The following is a 17,452-nucleotide window of genomic DNA, read 5'->3' as shown; positions in this document are numbered from 1 at the left end:
CTGAAACCCAAACAGAGACACACCAAGAGAGAAAACTTTTTCTTATCAAGGTATAAAAGTGTTAAAGTTGCTAGAATATGTGCTAGATTGTTTTTATGCCAATGGCCCCCACATATTTGCATCCACTCCTGCAAGATTTATGTAGGCAAAATATAACCTTGAGAGCATGCGCACAGCCACAAACAAATATCCCCTTTGTTCTCACCATGCTCCACCACCAGCTGAGGCAGTCTGTTGACAGTTTCCATGGCAACCGGCCTCTTCGGGTCCTGGTTCTTTGCATCCAGGTGACTGAAGAGCGGTGCTATGAACGGATAATTAAAACCCTTCCCTCCATTACTGACTCCCGGCTCCGACTGTGCGGGCTGAGTCTGCTGATGATGCTGCTGATGATGATGATAGAGCTGATGAAGGTGTGACAGGTTGTTGGGGGCGTGGCCTGAGTGCCTGTGGGCAAGTCCGTTCATTTCCCCGACTCCACTCCCTCTTGCGGATCCTACGCCCCGGTCTTTCTTGCATACACACACACAGTGAAATTGTGTGCGTTTCTGAGCATAGCAGCGCAACAGCCGCCGACATGCTTTGCGGCCAAGGTGAGCCAGGTAGCGGATGATCTCCTCATAGCAGCTTCCCGGTTGGCTGTCGCTGGCCAGAGTGGAAGCTGATTGGTGGAGCTGTCGGGCGTGCTGCTCCGATTTCATTAAGGCGTGTTCTCTCTGCTTAGTTTCAGAAAACTGGGTTGCAATGACGACCAGGCACAGGTTGATCATGAAGAAGGAGCCCACCTGGTGACGACAGCATATACATACGCAGAGCACAATGCATGACATCAAGCTGTAATACAAGTCACTTTAAATGTGCGTGTATGTGGGTGCCTGTGTGTACTTACAATGATGAGAAAGATGAAGTAGATGAAGTTATAAAAAGAGTGTGCATCCATGACGTAGTACATGATGTCGACCCAGCCCTCCAGAGTAATCACCTGAATGAAAGCAAGCACACACTCAGAAAAACGGCAAAGTGTGGTGTGTCATGTTTGTATCACAGAAGCATTAAAAGTGAATCCGTGCACACAAATCCTGCTACCGTTCACCTGAAAAATGGCGATCCAGGCATATCCAATATTATCAAAATTAATAGCCCCTTTGTGTGGATTTACTTCCCCGGCCCGACACTGGTTGTAATACTGGTACCAGTTTACACATGACACTGGTTGATCCACTGTAGGTCCGATCTCAGGAGGAGCCTCCTCAGCACCCAGGAAGCAGAAAGCCCCGGCTACACGGCGACGAGGAACATCGGAGCACCTAAGCATCCCATTTTCTCTATCTGTTGAGCAGATGAAGGGGTGGTCGTCTGTGCCATCTGGCTGATAGTAGCCACTCAGGAAGGATATGTTATATCGCCTGGAGAACAAGAGTGAGAGGTGAATAAATTAATTGTATTTTATTTATTACACATGCATAAAACATATCAATTAATGTACACAAATGAAAGCTATGAGCCAAACACAGCCACACTAGTCTTAAAGAAGATGGAAGCCATTAAGAAATGAGGTCCCAAAATACTATAGCAGTACTTTTTAAAGACAGGTGCAAACATTGGGGTTCTTTGGGACTGTTTTCAGCCACAACATTTGGTGTGTGGGTACTTAGTACAGCAGGGTATGTGTAACTTAAACTACAGCAACCATGCTCATTTAAAAGAAAGACCATGTGAACCACTTATGTGTTTTGGAAAACACTGGAGCGCTATGGCTCAGAGGAATTTCAGGCTCTGGCTGCAAAATAATACCTAGTTGAATCACTTAATTGTTGGATAATCCCTAACATGGGATTTGTTGAAATTTAGAAAATTCATTTATTTATAAAAAATGCTGATAAATAAAATAAAAAGAGTCTCAAATAGAAATTACTAGTTAAGTTCAACAGAGTTTTTGAAAGACCAATAATTTCTTTGACCTTTTAGTCCCAAAAGACGCCATTTTTATTGAATAAAACAGAGAGAAAAATATGAAATACACCAGGGTGCTAAAGGAGGAAATGAGAAAACAGAGAGAGACTCACAGATGAAGGAAAGGGAAGAAAAGAAAGAGGGGCGGGTACAGCAGAGAGATAAACAATCAATCATGTGTGTTGTAGAGAGGGGTCACAGAGGAGCGTGACTCCCTCACTTCTAATTAGAAAAGGTCATTCTGTTGTTTATGAAGCGGAAAGAAATCCAAACGACAGAGTGAAAACAAAATCAATGGAAGGGAAGGTTCTGTTCAATATGCAGACTGCAGGTTTATATGACCAGATATGAACATATGACAACACAATATTGCCTTTCCTGTTAACAGCTGTAGCATGGTTGAAATGTTATCACAGGGATTGTGTCTTTGTTCTGCTAATCCACATAAAAAAAAACATCATCAAAAAATGACGAGAGTTTGACAAAGTGCTAGAAAGTTGTTTCCACTAATAACATCTTAAAATCCAAACATAATTTATATCGCTACGCTGTAGTCATAATAAACCTTACTATAATAAAACGTCCATAATATGATCTCTATTGTCTAACTAGGGATCATATTATGGACATTTCATGGTAAAAAATTTAATCTCTATTTACAGATTCTTCTAATAAAAAAAATATAATCTGTACTTGGAAGTCTGATTTTTCCTTTAAGTCTTCTGGTTTCTGTTTGCAGTCCAAGTAGTCATGAACAATCACAAATCAGCAGGCTTTGGTGTATGTATGAAAACAGACCATATGGAGTCATGACTGGGATCCCATCAGCTGTAGTTGGACAACAATGGTTTTATCTCTATAAATAGATATCTGCACAAAAGAGCAGCTAACAGCTAAAAACATTGAGTGAACAAACGCTTGACATCATGTTGCCAATCAGCGTTAAGATTCTTGTATTATCTGAAACTAGTAGTGTAACAGATCCCAGTGCCATTCAGATCAGCCCCCACAGCTCAGACGACCTGTGATCCTTGGATGGGTGGAAAATGTGTTATAATAATATTATCAAATAAATGTACTGCTGCTTCACACAATAAACGGCCGTAAAGGGTTGCTATTTCATTGTGTATGGAAACTTTGGTCTAAAAACTGAAGAAATATACCATTAACGGAAACTCTCTGTCTGGTCTTTAACTCAGGTAACACATGCTGCAGGAGTAGCCCGTACACAGACACACACATCCGCTAATGTGTGTAGTATCGTCTGTGTTTAACATTGTCTCAGTGATAAAAAGAACATTACAGCAAACGTGTTTTTCACAGAATGATCTCTGTTGTGTTTAATGTCAATGTCCTTAGTTGAGGGGCTAACAAACACTGTTATTGATTATCCGATCTGAACCCTGAGAATCCTGATCCATTGGGACACCATCTAAAATGCATCAGAATTTATCGATCCAAGACTCAATTCAACAGACAAGAATTTTAAAAGCATGATGGTTTTCTTTCAGGTAAAGACTGGTAATTGCAAATAAATCACCAGAAAATCAGTATCATATAGTACCACTTACATAAGTGTGCCTGAGTGAAGCCTCTGTGTAACTTACTATTTACACTTGAACTGTAATAAACCAAGAAATGATGGTGTTTACTTAGCAGTCATGGAGCAAAAATGTATTTTGTGCAGTGCATGGAAAAATAAGTCTCGGCTTGAAGTCATTTATGACTAACCCCGGGCTACACCTGAATTACTAAGATGTTGACCATGGCTCATAGAGGCATATACTGTCGTCAGACAATAGCAGATGTGTTTCAAGTTTGTTATATAAATTATGTTGGTGCCTGTTTAATTTTTGCTTTTCATTTTGAAAGAACTAAAAAACACAAGGTTTCCTATTATGAGCATTAGTAAAAGAAGTATCTATAATATTATTATATACCAATGTACAACATTTTCACTCGCTTCCAGCCAAATAAGGGTAAGATAAGCAAGAGCCTGTTATCACTGCTTTACTGGCCAACCAAAAAAAGTATAATAGCTATAAAGTGATTGGTAAAAATTGGAATAGTCACTTAACATTGAAACTGGACATAATAAAATGAATTGCACCCTGATTATATAACAATTAATACTAGTAATCTAATCTAACTAATCCACACAGAACCATAATTTAAAGACTGTCCCAAATTCAGCTGAAACTCACATAAGCCACTATCTCTAGATTAATATCGAAGCAGAATGGTTGACCAGATGTGAGGCCAGGAGGTGAACACAATGTTAGCTGATGTTATGTGATACTAAATAACTGGGTTTTGAGACCATGTGAGGAGGACTGAGAGTGTCTGACAGTGTCAATCAGACAGTGATGGGGCCTGGCAGGAGGGGTCATGTGGGAGAGAACAGGAGCGTCAGTAAAACTCTGAAGGTGGGTGCCGAAACAGCCACTGAGTGTCTGAATAACAACAACAAGAATTTACTTAGCCTCCTTAAGCTCCTGATTTATGATCTGCAATGCTTGAGGTTCCAGTAGGATACACATTTGCACGTTAACATCCACCCAGATGGGGCTGATTAGAGAGCAAACAGGATCAGACGATCTGTGATTTTGATCCCCTCTTACAAATAACAGCTGGGTGAAAGACGCTAATCAGTCGTGAGCAAACCTCTGACACCGTGTTTCAGAGTAATGAGGCCAGTGCATCCTACGAGGTGACGTCTCATTGTCACTATGGCAACTCACGTCTTGACTTCCTCTCCCATGAAACAGCGGTTCCTTAGAAGCCCCGCCCATAGCTGTACGCCAACGATGCCGAAGATGAAGAAGACAAAGAAGCACAGTGCCAACACGTTGCCCAGCATGGGGAGTGTGTCCAGGAGAAGGGTGACCAGGATACGCATACCTACCAACACACACAGAAACACACAAAAATGCAAAAACACCATGATTAACTGGAAACTACAAAAAAAATGAACAAAATCTGCATTTAAAGCTAATTGTCAGTCACAAGAAGTGTTGGCCATCCAGGAGAAAATCCCTTAATGTATTCTGCAGGAAACTGGAGCAGCTTTAAATTATTGAATGGGCAATAATTAGAGTTCAAACACTGATAATTGGCCTCCACTCCACTCTGCTGAAGAGCACACATCTGAAATCTTCCTCTACTGCTCTTAGACTTGGCTACTTCAAACATTCTCTTCGGTGTTACAAGAACTCCGCCTGGACTCTGCCAAGGTCACAGTGTGTGATTAAAAAAAAACAACAAGTTGGCCGGTGTGTGCATCGAGCTGTTAAGAACAACACGAGCATCACAATGATTCCCATGACTTTGTTCCCTGTGCCCTGATTTGTTTACACATGCATCCATCAAAAAGAAAGCTGCAGCAGTTAAAGGTTCAGCATCTAGAGTAAGTTAAAGAAATGAAGTGGAATTTACAATGCGGTCAGAGAGCACAAGGACAGAGACACATTATTCAATGTCTTGGCTGTGACTAATAAGGTTGCTGACTTTCAGCTGAGGGTGTTCTACATCAGATGATCAGTGTTGGAAGTGCATCTCATTCTGCACATGCTTCACTAATTAAGGGGACATATTTTGACTGGACAAGTTCAAATAAGACGAAAGAAATCCTGCACAGTCATTTTATTTGTTAGTGACCTCAGACAAAGGCTCTCTGAAGTCTACAACCACCTCGACTAGAAGTAATTGGTGTTAAAAGTTTTAATCCACGTACAGGCATATGGCGTATGTCAGTCAAATGACTTGCCTTTATTTAAATCACATCATCAATATCAATAGTCCAAAAACAGTTGTCCCAGGGGCAGCAGTCTAAGCTTAGAGTAGCAGGAGTAAGATTTCCCTAATCATGTTCATGTGACTGGAGCACAGTGAGCCATATAAATAAACAGCCAACGGAAGAGCGATAACAGAGTATTGAACTCTAAATATAACTACATTTACATGGATACAGGCGGACAGCACTTTCTTGAAGGTACTAAAAAATAAACAAACATTTAAACTGAATATAAAGGTTGTTCAGGCTGTGCTTGTCAGGGATCTGCCTAAAATCATATTGCGTATTACGTCACTGATGACAGCCAAAAGTACATAGTTAAAGGGCTGTATGAATGTAGCATTAGCCCCCCTAAGCTAACAGGTACTTGTGAAATGTATGGTGTAGTCAGTAACACTTGTGTTGTGAGAGTTGAATAGTCGATGGGAGATTTGCCTTACACCGACAGTCTACAAACAGACAATTTACATGTTCCTTCTTACGCTCTGTCAACCCTGTACTGCAGTCTGCTTCACTTCGTGTTTGTTTCGGAGGCTTAAATCTGCTCCTCAGTGAGTCAAACATACAATGAGTAGGATTGCTGTCAGGTCAACGACTTGTCCAGTCAAGAACATTACACGCTTTGACCAGAAAAATCTCTTTTTTTGCCCCCTCACTTCTCTCTTTACAATCTCTGACCTGCTTTGTCCTCCAGTCAAGAGAGTTTCTAACTCCCAAATTGGATGTGAACACATTTTAAAGCTTCTGAAAATTAAAGTATGGACTCTAGCCTCACAGTCACTGTTTAATTTAAAATACAATGAGGTTGAGCACAGAGCCAGAACAATGAAAGACTAAAAAACGTGTAATACACTGTGGGTGTAAGTTGGAGGAAAGAGGAGAGAAACTCACTGGGGACTCTGTTGATGGCTCGCAGTGGGCGGAGAACTCGGACCGTCCGGATTGCTGATAGGCTGACGTTGTGTCCATCAAGGGAGTACTCCAGCATTCTGAGGGAAGGAAAGCAAGTGCTGTGTCAGTGGCATCCTGATCAGCCTGACCTTGGCAAACCCAAAATGTCTACAGGGAATCCAGTAGAACGCAGAGCAGAGTTTCAGGGCTCTATCGCCTTTTAACTACCAATCACTGAGGTCTCTGTCTCTAAGGACCGAATGATGCCATTGTCATTCTACAGAGCCGTCACACACACACAAACACACGACACCCACGTGCGCTCACACACACACTTGACATTTAACTGGCATTAAACAAGTGTCTAAGCTTTACACAAAACACACACACACACACATTTTTGGCTCATATTTAATGTCACATGTGCGTGTGCGCGTGGCCATGTGTGAGCCCATCGAACACTCACCCCACTAGAACAATGAAGAAGTCCAATCTGTTCCATGTGTCGCCAAGGTAACCGCTTTGACCTATGACCCCGAGGGCCACCATCTTCACTACCATTTCCCCAGCGAAAAACACGAAGATGCCATCATCCAGAGCCTTTGTGCACGCGTAGACACACACACACACACACACACACACACACACACACACACACACACACACACACAAACCAAGAGGATTAGCGTCAACAGATTAAGTAGGAAAAAATTAAAGCAAAAACTTTTCAGACCCTTGATAATAAAGTCTCACAGCGGAACATAATTAGTTTGTAATAATGTGAGTTAGTGTGTGTGAATGTGTGTGTGTGTGTGTGTGAATGCGTGTGTGTGCTTTACCTGCAGCAGGAAGGGCGTGTGGTCACAGGGCTGGAACATCCCGAGAGTCACACAGTTCAGCAGGATAGCCAAAATGCTCACACGCTCAAACCAAGTGACAAACAGTTAAGGCTCAACGACACAGCAGGGTTTAAACACTGATTACATTCACACTATTCTAGATAGGCACGTTTCATGAAGCTGTGTTTGCAAATGTTGATCAATTAATTAATTGACAAGAGTCTCAGCCTATAACAAGTCGAGTAGATTGCTGCCTGTATATCCAACTTCAGCTTCACCCAGAGTTCTTCATCCTGGGCCAAACGTTAATATTCTGGTTTAAAATTCCAGACAGTAAATGTACCACCTGATGCAAATAGATGATAGAAACATGGTCAATGTTTTCTGGAGTCTTCCACTGAGAAATGATTACTGTAAGGACCAAAGAAAATTATTCACATAGTTTCCATTCTCATCAAACCATTCAGTGACCCCTTCTTGCCCTGCGAGGAGCCATCTGCATGAATTATGCTTCTCTCTTTTGTTCAGTGTTTGCCCTTGACTCTTCTCGCCTAAGACATTAGGCAATGATAATGTCTGAAGTGACCCTGATGAGACTTAGGTATATGTGAAAGGTGAAACCCTGATTTTATTGATGCGCAAAAAACATTACAGGACTGAACCTATCCATCTGAGCATGCATGGAGACATGAATCTATGCGTGAATGTTTGGCTCACTGCTTGAAAAAATCACATTTGGGAGCAGAAAAACAAATGCACTAACCTGAAAAAAAAAAATTAATAGGGTAGCAACTTGCAAAAATAGGCTTAAATGTATCAAGTTTAATTCATAAGAAGAACTTCTGACAGGGCATTCTGACATGTTTCATGTTCACAACTACAGAAGAAAGACAGCTACCATGAAACAGACTGCAAGACATTTGAAGTCAGGCTAAGTGTAAACTCGAGTATGGCGGGTGTTTGTTGCTTGTTAACTGTCAAACTAGACAGAACTGGATGGGGTTTGAAACATGGGGAAAATAGTCTGAAGTAGAGTGTTAAAGGAATGATTGTGTTGGATTCAAACAAATGCACACACACTCTTGCATTTGTTTGCAAATTTGAAAACTGCCAAACGGTTGACAGCAATGTATTCAAGAAGCAAGGACCCATACATAACAAAGCCAAGAGCATGTACACGGACACATACGCAATGACACATGTATACACACTATGCGCTGACACACAGAGTCCCCTTTCCCGGACACTTTGCTCTCAAGAGGGCGGAAAAATTAATGAGTGTACAATCCTTTATCACCCTTGAGACAGAGATTGAGAGAGAGAGAGAGAGAGAGAGAGAGTGGGAGAGAGAGAGGGAGCAGGGGTAATCTAGTGTCCTCCCTTTGCTGTGGTTGCTATGGGAACCCCCATCTCACCGTGGGAACTGACTTCTGAGTTTCACAATCCGCTTGCATCCTGTCTGGTCTGGATCCGATTAATACGTACACAAACAAACACTCATACACTGACACAAACAAACACACACACACTTACACAAACACACACACACAAAAGAAAATGCTGCCCTTCAGCACAATTCTCGCTGAAGCATCCTTCAATGCTGAGGAGGATTGTTTTAATCCCGTTTTACTGTTGTAAATTACAGCAGCTTAGAGAACCCTGAATGTTCATAAAACATAAACTGAAAACTCACACGCGCATAGTTAAACATGAGACGAGGCAGGGTCAAGGTGTGAGTGATGGATGAGATGGGAGTTTTCCACGCTCGGCCCATCATTCAACATCTAGAATAATACACAGAGGGGGACGTCCTCTCCTCCTTCTCTCTGTTTTATTCCATCTGTTGCTTTTCCTTCATCTCCCCTCCTCACACTAAACCTTTCCCTCTATCATCTCTCATTTTTCTCTACAGCCTTTTTCCCCTCTCTTTGGCCCAATTATTTTTCTCCACGCTCCACTCTGCTCCGCTCCTACTGCACTCTGTCTATCCCTCTTCCTTTATATAGCGCCGTATAATTTCCCATCTTCATTCCATATAATTTCTCGCATTTCTTTTTCCTTTTTTGCCTCTCTTATCATTTTCCATGTTCTTCTTTCTCTCCCAGCTGCTTTGCCCCTTGGCTCTCTCAGGTTTTTTTTTTTTCTGCCGTCACCCACATCTGACTGACCTTGGGTAGGGCTTTGGTCTCGGTCAGGAACCTGAGTCTCAGCCAACACAAAAACTACATCTACATTTAATAATTAACATTGCCAGAGAGATGGAAGGGGGAGGGATGGAGATTTAGATACAACAGAGAGGTGAAGGAGTATAAAAAGAGATAGGAACAAGAAGAAACAAGTGCAATTACAGATGAGGTGAAGAAAAATGGCTTGATGCAGAAAAGAAAGAAAAGGAGCAGCAGAAAGAGAGAGGTTAAGACCCTTGCGATTCAAGCTTTGAGTGTGAACAACTGAAAACATTACGTCCCCTCCACACTACTTCTCCTCCGAATTGCCTCATCTTCTAGACCTCTCCTCCACTCTCCCATCTTCAAGAATCCTCCACCCCCTTCTCCTCTTCATTATCATCATCATCCTCGTCTCCCATGATCTCCCCCTCTACAACTCTCTCTCCTCGAGTGCCAACACAGGTAATAAAGGTCAGCTAGACATTGTAAATCAAATCACATCACATCACCCTGATCTTTCTGGCATTATCCTCCACCCTTGGCTCTGATACACATTGTAAGGCCAGCGTGCGGAAACGTTTTCATATGCAACATTCATTAACTTAAAAGGATCGTCCCTCAGGACACGCAGGCCGTCAGGATACAAGCAGGATACGATTTTTTTTTTCTCCTGCATGCTTGAGTAGGTTTTACAGAGTGGTACCTCTGCCTCAAAGGCACCCTTATAAAAGGCTAAAGGTTGTGTCTTACAGATATATAACTCAGTTAAGAACCATTAAGAAGAAGAACTTCTGGGCATGTTGTAAAGGTCCCTTTGGCTATTTAATATCATTGCAATGTGGCACTTGCACTGTCCTACTACTTAACTCTTAAGTTGACCAGGAAGGAGGACCTCTCAAGTGGACCATTTGACCACTTAAGGCCTAGAAGAGCTTTACAGAGAGTGTACATAATCAATTAATTACAGGCTTATTACCATATACATATTGTAGACTTGATGAATTGTAGTAAAATAACATCACACAAGTCACATACTAACATTAGATTGCAGAACAGCTAGCTTATAACATCAAAGTCTTTATAATGACTCAATTTTACATTTACAAAGAAAGAAAGAAAACAGAGGCTACCTTGTGCAGCTAAGGTGCACAAGTGGTGTGACAGGGCATTGGTATACAATGACCTGTTGTAGAAACACATTGGATATGTATTTCGTAATAACTCTTATGATTTGATGTTTTTTAGTGAAGAGTATATATTTCACTCGATTATCAGCTAAATGTAATTCTGACAACAACCCTGGTTTTGTTTCAGCCGAGTAGTTTTCTTTAATGCACATCTCTATTTGCTTGTTTCCTGTCTGCTGCTATTCTTTCCCAAACAACAGATGAAAAAAAAGAATCGAAATAAGGATCAAAAACAATTGTAAGGATTTCTAGCAGTAGTTGTTATAAGCTTTTGTCGTTATCCAATCATGAAAACATATTTACCTTTTAAATACTAATATTAATGAATGTATGGTTGTTGTTTTTGATTTAAAAAAAAATAAAATTAAAAAATTAAAAAGAGTTCAAACTAAATCGGAAAAAGTAAGTGAAACTTGATTTGCAGCATCATTTATCAAGTCTGTAGTTATTGCATTGTTATTCCAATAAATACAGTGACTTAAACCTTAAAAAGGGCACTACTAGAGGAGCCTCAACTTTCAGCAAGAAATTGTTTTTATTTGCAGGATTAATCTGATCTGTGATGCATTTAAAATTACGGATGTATTGATGATATTAATCCAAAAATCTAAAGTCTATGTTGGAATCCTCAAATAGGAAATGCAGTGTATAAATGACCTGCTTGCCAGTTTCCTCATGCTCTTTGCTGCTTGGACCTACACACTCCAAACCCACAGATTTGATTAAACATAACCTAGTTAAGCTTGATCAGAAGTATGTGTGTGCTTCAGTGTTATTGGCGCAAGAGAGAGGGAGAGAGTGCCAAAGACAGAGACCAAGTAAAGTTACTGTCAAGTTTGTCAAGTCTTCTGGCTCCTCCCACTACGAGTGTGACAGCTGGTAACCATGGAAACACTTGCTGGAATCATGCTAATTGGCTGAAATGATTCTGACAGCTCACCCTAGTTTGAGTTAGACCTCCTCCCATCTATCGTTGTCTTCCCCCCCCCCCCCCCCCCCCCCCCCCCCACACACACACACACACACACACAGAGACACACACCTCAGCCCAATTAAGAGGCAGTTTATAAAAAAGGAGAGAGAGGGGGATAAAAAGCAGGACAGCGGATGGATATTGCGTAAAGAGGGATGAAATACAGAATAAAAAGAGATGCAGAGTAGAAGAAGAGAGGAAGGAAGAGAAAGGAACTTGTAAAGGAGTGACAGATACAGCTTTTCTCAGCTTTAAACAAAAGGAAACGCTCTGAATGTTTCATGCTCTGCTGAATAAGTAATGTCCTGTGCAAGTGTGTGTTTGAGTATGTGTGTCTTTCCCCGCACCTCCCTACATATATGCACGTGCTTCTGTGCGTGTCATATGTTACACTTAAAAGGAGCGTGATGACTTCCACATGGAAAGCTCAGCACTTCACAAAGGAGGCTCCTCACAGCGAAGAAACCGGAAATAACAGACATCAATGTAGCCTGGAAGGAAAACAAGAGTGTTATATAATAGCAAAAGCAAATCTTGTTTTTGGTCCAAATAAATTTGTTAGATGTGCGCCAGGGTGGAGAGATGTACAGTACGTTGTAAACACGGCACAAAAGAAGAATGAGTGTGTTTTCAGAGAGGGAGGAGATGGGAGCAAAGGAGATAGGAAATTAGTTTTGTACTGAGAAAAAAAAAACATAAAGGAAGCAGGGGTCACCTCAGGGAAAAGTGAATTTCAGCTCTTGGGGACTGCCCCCACCCCAGTGGGCTCACATTAATGTCCTTGTCGAACAATGTCCACCCACATTACTTCCTCCGCAGATCACTCACAAAAACCCATAAACAACCACACACACACACACACACACACACACACACACACACACACACACACACACTGTAAGTATGATGATCACGCAGATAAAATGGACATATGCCATTAGCGGTTCTGTATGGACAGCTGTACGAAGACAGACAGACCGACACACAAAAACAAACAAACACTGCAATCGGAAGTAACCGTGGCCATCAGGGCAGGCCTACGCTGTTGCCAAGCAACCAGGTGATTCCTCTAAAGAGCGTCTCCATGGGAGATTCCCTCGCTTGTGTGAGGGCATTCACTTGCTGGTGTGTGTGTGTGTGTGTGTATGTGTGTGTGCATGTGCGTGTGTGCGTGTGTGTGTGTGTGTGTGTATGTGTGTGTGCATGTGCGTGTGTGTGCGTGTGTGCGTGTGTGTGTGTGTTTGTGTCTGTGTGTGTGTTAGTAAGTGTGTCCGGTAAGTTGGTTCTGGTTACGGCCCAGCAGGCTACAGAGCAGCATGACATTTGTAGTTTATTCCCTTTCTTATCCTCTTGGTGTACTTTTTATTTATTCAGCAATTATGTATTTATATTTTATGGAGTACACAGAGTGCTGACGATGGCAAATACTAGCAGACGAGCACAGACAGGCGCACAATGACAACTGCACAAGCGAAGAAACACAGGAACGCATGCACACAAATAGAGTCAAAACTAGTGGAAAATATTAAATTTGGAGAGGGTTGACAAATCCCTGAGGTGTTGCTGACGTTGAGGCATGCCTCAGAGTATTCATAGCTGCTAACACATGCATGCTCACACACAATCACACACACACACACAATAACACCTTCACTTCTACAGCAGAAGTGGCTGAGACAGAGAGTGAGCGCTATGGGGGGAAATGGGAGGTGAGACGATGAAGACAGAACCAGAGCAAAGTGCGAGAGGTGACGTGAGTTTTTTTTATTATTTGTGACTCCTTCTGCTGTAAAACTGGAGGCTGGTAACAATGCAACTGACAGGCGGCTGTAACCCTGGAGATTCATTAGGGCTTGTCACTATGGAAACCTCCAATCAGGGAAAAATGTTTGCCATCCTTTTCTATAGCTAATGGGTCCGAGGAAATACCTGAAGGTATTCCAAGCCTACATATACACACACGTTGACACCCAGCGCTGACCTTCTTTCGATCATCCCTGTGTTTAGATGTAAAGTAAACATTAAGGCGGGGGGTGCCTTGTCAGTACAACAGCCTTGAGAAAGTACAGAGAGCGGAAACACAAACACACAATCCCTCTCCAACAGCAGACACTTATTCGCAGACACACACACATACACACACACATACACACACACATTTGCAGTATTTCAGGTGTAATCCCTGGTGGTGAAGGATATGGGTGGCAGACAGCTCGGAGGCACCAAGAGCGGGGTGGGCTGGTTTGGGTCAGAGCCAAGAGAACCACTGGAGCTAGAGAGGGGTACGGCAGCTCCTCTATTTCCTCCTCTTCCTCCTCCTCCTCCTCTTCTTCCTCCCCATCCCCATCCCGCTCCTCTCTCTCAACTGACACATGCACCCTCTCCCCCTCCTCCTCCTCATCCCCTTCCTCCTGCGTTGGTCCTCTGCGCTGCTCATGCAGGTCTGGGTCCTGGGTGCCCATCATGGCCGTGCTGGGAACAGCCTGAACCTAAAATAAAAATAAAAAAAGGGGTGGCATAGAGGCACACTGCAACATATGGATGCATGTATGTGTGTTTATCTGTGGCAATGTGTGTGTGTTTCTGTTGTGTTGCCTTTCGGCTGGCACTGCAGCTTCGCAAAAACAACCGGAACTGTGCTGACTGACAAGCCTGCTATCCTGTCCACGAGACCCTTCACCCTCCAGCAAAGCAGCACAGGAAAAAGAACTAAAACGTTTCTCTGAAACCAAAAGCGACCTTCAGTAGAAGAATCACAGCTGGGGAGTAGTTCTGTGCAGGAAATATAAATCTAAATAAACCCAAACAGAAGTGACTAATAGACACAGGAAAAGGTGCAAACACAAGAGTCAGAGGAGGCAACTGGAAGCATTAAGACCCCTTTATTCTAATCCTACAGCTGTACAATTCAGTCATGACAACTGGCCATTACTGCTGATGCCTTTAATCCAGACTGGCTTTAAACAATCTGGACATACAGATAAAGTAGCTTAGACATTTTTTTTTCAAATTGCAATGAGGAGAATAAAGTGTGTAGTCTAATACCGACACTGTCAGCTATTTCTTTTTTTCATTTACAGTTTTATATCCATGATGGAAAGTGTATATTTTAAGGAGCTGTAATATGTGATGAAATATCATGAAGCACAGTGACTGTAGAGCGTCAGCAGCCATGGTTAATTTGTTAAGTACTAACTTGAATTTCTTGAAGCATTGGAATATCAAGCGGGAAATGTCAAATTGAAAGATAATCTCAGTTTAAATTAAGAGCATGACCATGATAGTGGATTCATTTCTTACTGTGGAGTCTTTTTACTTCAGAATGTCATCATGTTTTTTTGCTTTATTGTGCAGTAATCATTGGAGTTTGGCAGGAAAAGATGGGAGATGGAGCATGTGACACAGTCCTCACTGTCACGAGTACACAGCAAACACTCCTCACAGGTCCACAGTCTGCTCATTCCAATTGCTTATTGATCCCCAGAGAGATTCTGGCAAATTAATTCCAAAGATACCAATTTGTTATCAAGTTGGAGCAAGAGCTGGATTATTTGGATGACGAACATAAAGAAGACTCGGGACAATAGAAGTCTAGCCAACCATGAGTCCATGCAGGGATACATACTCCCCTACAGAGTGACAGGACAACAGGAGAGCTGGCAATGCAAGTTCTCAGCACAGGGAGGAGTGTATCAGTGTGAGTGTGTTTGATGAAAATAATGAGATTGAATCTGCCAGTATCTTTTTTTTCCCTGTGAATTTCCATTATGGGCACATAGCCTAGACTGAGTGAGGAGTCCAGAGCCACACAGTTTAAGGCTTTTTGTTGTGTTTGAATAGTAGCTGTTGGACGGACATCAATTGACCATTGGAAAATAAAGCATTCTTCTGTGCAGTTAAAAGCCTGCTGATAAGTTCTTTTAAAACAGTTTTTAAAGTCATTATGAGCCTTTGCTAATAGCCGGGGCATGTGGAAATGTAATTTTCTTACTTAATCACAACCAGTGCCCAGAACCAAATATATTCACACATTTATAAGATCTCTGAAACCCTATCAAGCTCTGTTAAATGCATAGATTGCTCCAAATCTTAATCAATGAAACAACATCACAATATGCACCTCCACAACATTTTTATTTAAAAAATTTGACCTTTAGTTTTTACTGTAAACATACAGTGACACCCTTCTGAAGGCCAACCAGTATCATAGCCTACCAATGACATATGGGGCTCTAGCTTGTCCCAGCATTACACAGGGTTGGAGCACACAAAGGAGAAAAGGTGTGATTCACCCAATAATCAACTGTGGATTTATATCAAATGGAAAAAAACTGAGAGCAAGGCTCAAAATGTTTTTGATATCAAATTAAGCACCCAAATAGATATACCATAAAGTCAGATAAGGTGTAAAACTATTCATATAGTAAGCCTACCACATAAACTATACTTCAATCACCTAGGCTATTATTTCATTTTGTCATTTTCGTGGAAGACACCCCGCCACTGACTACGAGCGACATCAGCCTATTCTGGACGTTTTCTATTGCCACGTTATAGCCTAAGCGCAAAACCTGGGAAAGAAGAGCAAATAAAAAAGTACATCATAAAACATAAAAAGGGAAAACTTTGCCCTCCTTACCTGGGTGGAGCAGCGTCCATTCACCAGCGTCATTCACTCCGGGTCCGCCGTGCGCCCTGTGCTCCCGGAGCCCTGCTGCTCCATCTGAGAGCAGCCCGTTGGTACTCTGCCTCCTCCCCCCCTTGCCGATATCCAAACTCAGTCCTTCAGTCGGGATGATGAAAAAAAAAAGAGGGGCAAAATGAGGGAGGAATGAGACGCAGAAGTTTATATACCCGGGAAAAGTAAAGTTAAATAGAAACCAGGCGTTTCTCCGTGCGCCTGTGTTCCCCTCAGCTGGACACGCTCTGCGGTGTCAGGTACCGGAGTTCAGGCGCACCGGGGAGAGGGAGAGCCACGTCAAGCGAGCCAGAATGAGGCAGACTGCTTAACTCAAATTTTACCTTCAAAATAAGACAGTCTGGTCCCGGAAGCTAAATTCCACAGTCTTGTAAAATATCTTCTTAAAACTGTATTAAATTAAATACAATAACAAGTCGCTTAACACAGTATATAATGTTGAACAAACACAGCAGCTTCTTGAAATGGTAATTGACAGACGGATTTCAGCTTACATTTTCGTTCAGCATTACTTATTATTTTGTGCACCCATGTTTTTGGCTCTATGTGTAGGTAGTTTTTGTTTTGTTTACTATAGCTTTAAGATTACTAGCTTTAACAGTCCTTTTTTTTCGACTTTTCTGTAAACTTTCACACTCCTTCCAACTTTCATTGGTAGTTTAACTCTAGTTATTCATAGTGTTAGTTATACAAATTATCCTAGGGAAAGTCACTGTCTTAAAAAAGAGAGCTAACTTGACTGCCGGCAATAATATGCGGTAAGTAAAAAAACTAACTCCGAGTCAGGACACTTCACTCATTTTATGCTTACCTTTAAAATGTAATGTTAGGTTATAGTGCTGTTGTTGGACTGAATTACTTCCATTGGTATCATACACATAGCTTCCATATAGTGGGGCGCTGCCCGGACATGATGGGTGAATTTGAAATAAGCCTACTTGATGATATG

At 41.9% G+C, this 17,452-nt stretch overlaps 2 protein-coding genes across 3 annotated transcripts in view; both read right to left on the bottom strand.

Moving 5' to 3' along the window:
* LOC132988430 (voltage-dependent T-type calcium channel subunit alpha-1G-like) overlaps window positions 1-7,663 on the bottom strand; it is a 35,081-nt gene extending 27,418 nt beyond the window's left edge. Inside the window, exons 1-7 of one of the 2 annotated variants that reach the window (XM_061055843.1) lie at window positions 7,477-7,663; window positions 7,104-7,237; window positions 6,638-6,735; window positions 4,695-4,854; window positions 1,094-1,406; window positions 890-982; window positions 206-785 (exon numbers count right to left, since the gene is read on the bottom strand). In XM_061055843.1, coding sequence (XP_060911826.1) covers window positions 206-785; window positions 890-982; window positions 1,094-1,406; window positions 4,695-4,854; window positions 6,638-6,735; window positions 7,104-7,237; window positions 7,477-7,515 — 1,417 coding nt within the window. In that variant the 5' untranslated portion in view covers window positions 7,516-7,663. The remainder of the gene's footprint in view (window positions 1-205; window positions 786-889; window positions 983-1,093; window positions 1,407-4,694; window positions 4,855-6,637; window positions 6,736-7,103; window positions 7,238-7,476) is intronic. The other variant, XM_061055835.1, reaches the window with a different exon arrangement.
* A 5,880-nt stretch (window positions 7,664-13,543) lies between these two features.
* LOC132988509 (proline-, glutamic acid- and leucine-rich protein 1-like) lies at window positions 13,544-16,752 on the bottom strand. The gene is made up of 2 exons (XM_061055952.1): window positions 16,444-16,752; window positions 13,544-14,293 (listed from the first exon to the last, which is right to left on the bottom strand). The coding sequence occupies exons 1-2, from the start codon at window positions 16,474-16,476 to the stop codon at window positions 13,826-13,828; spliced, it is 501 nt and encodes a 166-aa protein (XP_060911935.1). The 5' UTR covers window positions 16,477-16,752; the 3' UTR covers window positions 13,544-13,825.
* Window positions 16,753-17,452: the final 700 nt, after the last annotated feature.

Source organism: Labrus mixtus, chromosome 2 (genome assembly GCF_963584025.1).
Source record: "Labrus mixtus chromosome 2, fLabMix1.1, whole genome shotgun sequence".
Classification (NCBI taxonomy): Eukaryota; Metazoa; Chordata; class Actinopteri; order Labriformes; family Labridae; genus Labrus; species Labrus mixtus.
This window is presented reverse-complemented; position numbering and strand designations above follow the sequence as displayed.

Bases quoted from the DNA above. Each gene is read 5' to 3' on its own strand.
- LOC132988509 (XM_061055952.1), bottom strand. From the start codon at position 16,476: ATGACGCTGGTGAATGGACGCTGCTCCACCCAG. The intron at 14,294-16,443 runs GTAAGGAGGGCA...TTTTTATTTTAG, and splicing joins ATGGACGCTGCTCCACCCAG to GTTCAGGCTGTTCCCAGCAC.